Raw genomic sequence first — 3,703 nt, 5'->3', positions numbered from 1 at the left:
ATGGTTCCATTATTTTAATTAAATATAGATTAGCAATGTTAGTGTAAGAAAGATTTAATGGCATCAAGATATTTCAAATGAAAAATCACGAAAATGTTGCAATGTACTTCAGCCACACCGTCACAAATGATATGTATATAAATACAGACAAGAGGTAGCTGGCAGCTACAGTTCCACCAGTTGTAGAAGTGCCAAATTTGTCAAAAAAGGCATAAACTGACAAATATTAATTAAATCTCTCAACTGGAAAAAAAAAAAAAAAAAAAAAAAAAAAGACACCTAGTTTATTGCTTTTAGAGGTTCTTTACATGAGAAATAAGCAAAGGCATATCAAACAAAATTACCTGACTTGATGGCTTTCGATTAAGTTCACTTTTTCAAAAGAACTGCTAATAAAATCTTGAATGCAAATAGTCGACTTGCTCCCAATGTTACATGGTCTCACTGAAATGAACAAACACTTGCATTTTCCAAGAGGAGAAAAAGAGAGGTCTTATTTCCAAAGGAATAGCTTTAGCTTACTTTCTTATGATAAATCAGTAAGAACTAAAACCCGAGTTCCCAGCAGACAGAACACATTGAAAAAACAGACCAGGAGCTGCAAGAGAGGCAACAAGCATTCTAGCGAAGAGGACAATGGCATAATGGCAGGTGACAGATGAAATGCAGATGGAAATACAATGCTCTGTAATACGCATGTAATTTTTATTACAGCTTCCAGAGGTTATTTTTTTTCCCCAAGAAGAGGCAAACGTGGAACAGACAAGAAAAAAGAAAGAAACGTAAAGGAGAAAAAGATGCAAGAAAGCATGAAACAAGGCAGCAACCGCCAAAGCAAGACAGAGCACTAAGTAAGACTTCAGCAATGTGGTCTGAAGACTGCTCAGAGGTCAAGTAAGCCAAGTGAAAGTTGTGCTCATTTCTCCAAAGAATCTGGAGGGGAGGCAAAGAAGGAAAGGTTAGATGAGTTTTTTGGTTTTGTTTTGAGGTCAGGGGTTGCTTGTTTTTAAATATACAGTGCAAGTTTGTCTAAAGAAGTGGTACTACAGATGACAGAACTTAGTCCTCTGCAGCAAAAGAAATACTTTGACCTCTAAAGTAAATTAAGCATACAGAAGTGGTAAGAATAAAAGGTGCACGTAAAACCAGCAGCAATATTATGTTTGTCTTTCCACTACTTCTGCAAGTTACTGTACATATATTACATCACTATTATAGAAATGGCACAGCCTCAGACACTTTCCACATTTTATTTACATTTTAAGACTAACTTTAATCTCAATCACATATCCATACATTTCCTTTGTTTCACTAAAACTTAAATGCATGGTTTATTAGAACAAAGACTGTAAACAAATATTTGCCATGTCCGATACATGTAACACACAGGAGCTGCTTAACAGAAATTAATCCCCCCATTTTATAAATACAGGTATCAAAACAATCCTGAACATACTTTGTGACACTACTAGTAGTCGGCACCCACACCCTTGCAAAATTAAACAAGATGAGCAACGGTATTCACTGTACCTGCTACTTTAAAACAAATTTTAACTGCAGCTCTTTTACTAAGCAAGATGGATAAAGCATGCCATTTATATTTTGCCTTCTCAAGAGATTATTTTCAGAAACATATATTATTCCACAGCAATCTGACACTTTCTGTCATGCTTTCATCTTGAAAAACCTGAATTCCAATTTTAGGCTATTTCAGGCTTATGCTTAAATGACAGTGCCTTGATAAGAGAAAAAAATAATTGTGCTGCCTTTTTCTCCCATAGTGCCTGAAAACATATTGGGCATACATATATTATATATATTCTTACAAATGTCCAGGTCATGTATACCAGCTGAAATTCTTTTAATGTGTGGGTGTTTGCATTGTGAGATTTAATCAAGACATTAACATGAGTAGAAGGTTGTTGTTTTAAGACAGAAGTTTGAGAATCAGCTAAAATTAATTGTTGTAAGTTTGTCCTTCTGGAGGTTGTGGAAGCTTCATATTTTCTTTGGACATCATTAGACGTCTTAGCTCTTGAAGTACAACTTTAATGCTATAAGAATTTTGCCATTTTGCTAACACTGGTATGCTCCGTGCATCCACCTGGAAAAAGAAGAGGGAGTTGTAAGTTACCATGAAATTAAAAAAAAAATCTATATACGTAACTGCTAATGAACCAACCGTTCTAAGAAAGAGTCTAAACATTCCCTGACACTTTCTCTGTGGCGTTTATGCCACATGTTCTCACGTTCATAAAATATTTTTAGGAAAACAGACACACACTTGCACGCGGATACACATTTCTACAATGACATATATGCAGGTGGACCCCCCCCACTTGTGCTGATATGAACATTTGTGAGAAGGGAAGGGATAGGGTGAGAGGGCAGAGGAAATCTATAAACAGTTCACTGCCAAACTGAAACCATATCTTATAAATTTCAATTTTATCCATTTGTTTCAAGTTACTCAAAAAAAATCACCTTCATTAAGCCATTATATACAGTTGGGTTCTCCTCAGCTCTTAAAAAAAAATAAAACTGACACACAGGAACTTGTAGAATACCTCTCTAAAGGAAAATTTCCCTTCCTGTCAGTTTCAGCTTGTGATTTATTCTCCATCAGTATTATATGGTGCTTCTGATATACCAAAAGTCACTACGTACGCTAAGAAGTAGCTTGAAAAACTGAAATACTTGATTTATAACATCTGGACATCTCTTAGTTCTTTGCATTCTTTTTAAAAAGCATCGCCTCGTGGAGCTGTGATGACTACTGTACATCACTTACCAATTTGAACTGAATGGGAGGGACATTTCATTTATAAAACCTGTGGGACAATTTACACAACCACAACAGCTCAGCAGTTCTCTTCACACGAATAATGTTCTGCCTGGAGTCAGAACTCCTTTAAGCTGCCAACAACTGTGTATCATCAAACCACAGCATAAAAGCAGTAAGATTACTTAGCAATTATTGCAAACATTAGTAAGTTAGGAAAGAAAGAGCATCAAAAGGAAATCATCTTATGCATCAAGATCACACGAGTTTAAAATAAGCAATGAGTGTATGAGCTTGTACAGAAAGGTTTTGAAACTAACACCAGTCAGACTGCCACTGTTATTCCTGGAGTACTTCCTCTTCTTTTTAAACAAGGGTATTTGGTTTAATGTGGAAGATAAAAGATCAGAAAAAAAAAATAAAAATCTTTAACTGGAAAACAGGTCCTATTTTCTTAAAAGGCAGGGTATTAGATAAAAACACCTGTGAGAAAAATGGAAACTCTGGTAAGAGATAACTTGTGTTACCAAGCAGCAGCTCAAGTAAGGCCTCATGTAGCCTGATCTTTGTTGTAAGGTGGTACCAAGATCCTACAGATCTCTTCCTCTACAATCCTTCTAGATAAGATTAAAACAGAACTCACCAGAGTTTCTGTCCAAACAGCTGGACCCAGTGAACAAGGAACAATATTAATTCCTTTAAAAAGTTAGAATGGTAGATCTCACACTAGTCAAAACAATTCTCCACGCAGAGAGTGCAGTGAGAAACACACAAAACCACCATTTTTACTCACAGGGGTTCTCCAGAAAGAAAAACACACCATGGTGTTTAAGTATCTGTTATCAGAGGAACCGAGTGCTTAGATCATATGTTCACTTTGCATATACTTGCAGATGTTTAAGAAGTTATCGCGCCCCCCCC

The 3,703-nt window shown here is 36.1% G+C and overlaps 1 protein-coding gene across 2 annotated transcripts in view; it reads right to left on the bottom strand.

Annotated features, from left to right (window-relative positions):
- Positions 1-3,703, bottom strand: part of UBE2V2 (ubiquitin conjugating enzyme E2 V2) — a 31,493-nt gene continuing 27,790 nt past the window's right edge. For both annotated transcript variants that reach the window (XM_035317959.1, XM_035317960.1), the window contains exon 4: positions 1-2,104. In XM_035317959.1, coding sequence (XP_035173850.1) covers positions 1,958-2,104 — 147 coding nt within the window. In that variant the 3' untranslated portion in view covers positions 1-1,957. The remainder of the gene's footprint in view (positions 2,105-3,703) is intronic.

Source organism: Oxyura jamaicensis, chromosome 2 (genome assembly GCF_011077185.1).
Source record: "Oxyura jamaicensis isolate SHBP4307 breed ruddy duck chromosome 2, BPBGC_Ojam_1.0, whole genome shotgun sequence".
Taxonomy (NCBI): domain Eukaryota; kingdom Metazoa; phylum Chordata; class Aves; order Anseriformes; family Anatidae; genus Oxyura; species Oxyura jamaicensis.
The sequence above is the reverse complement of the archived record's forward strand: the minus strand, read 5'-3'. Positions and strand labels throughout refer to the sequence as shown.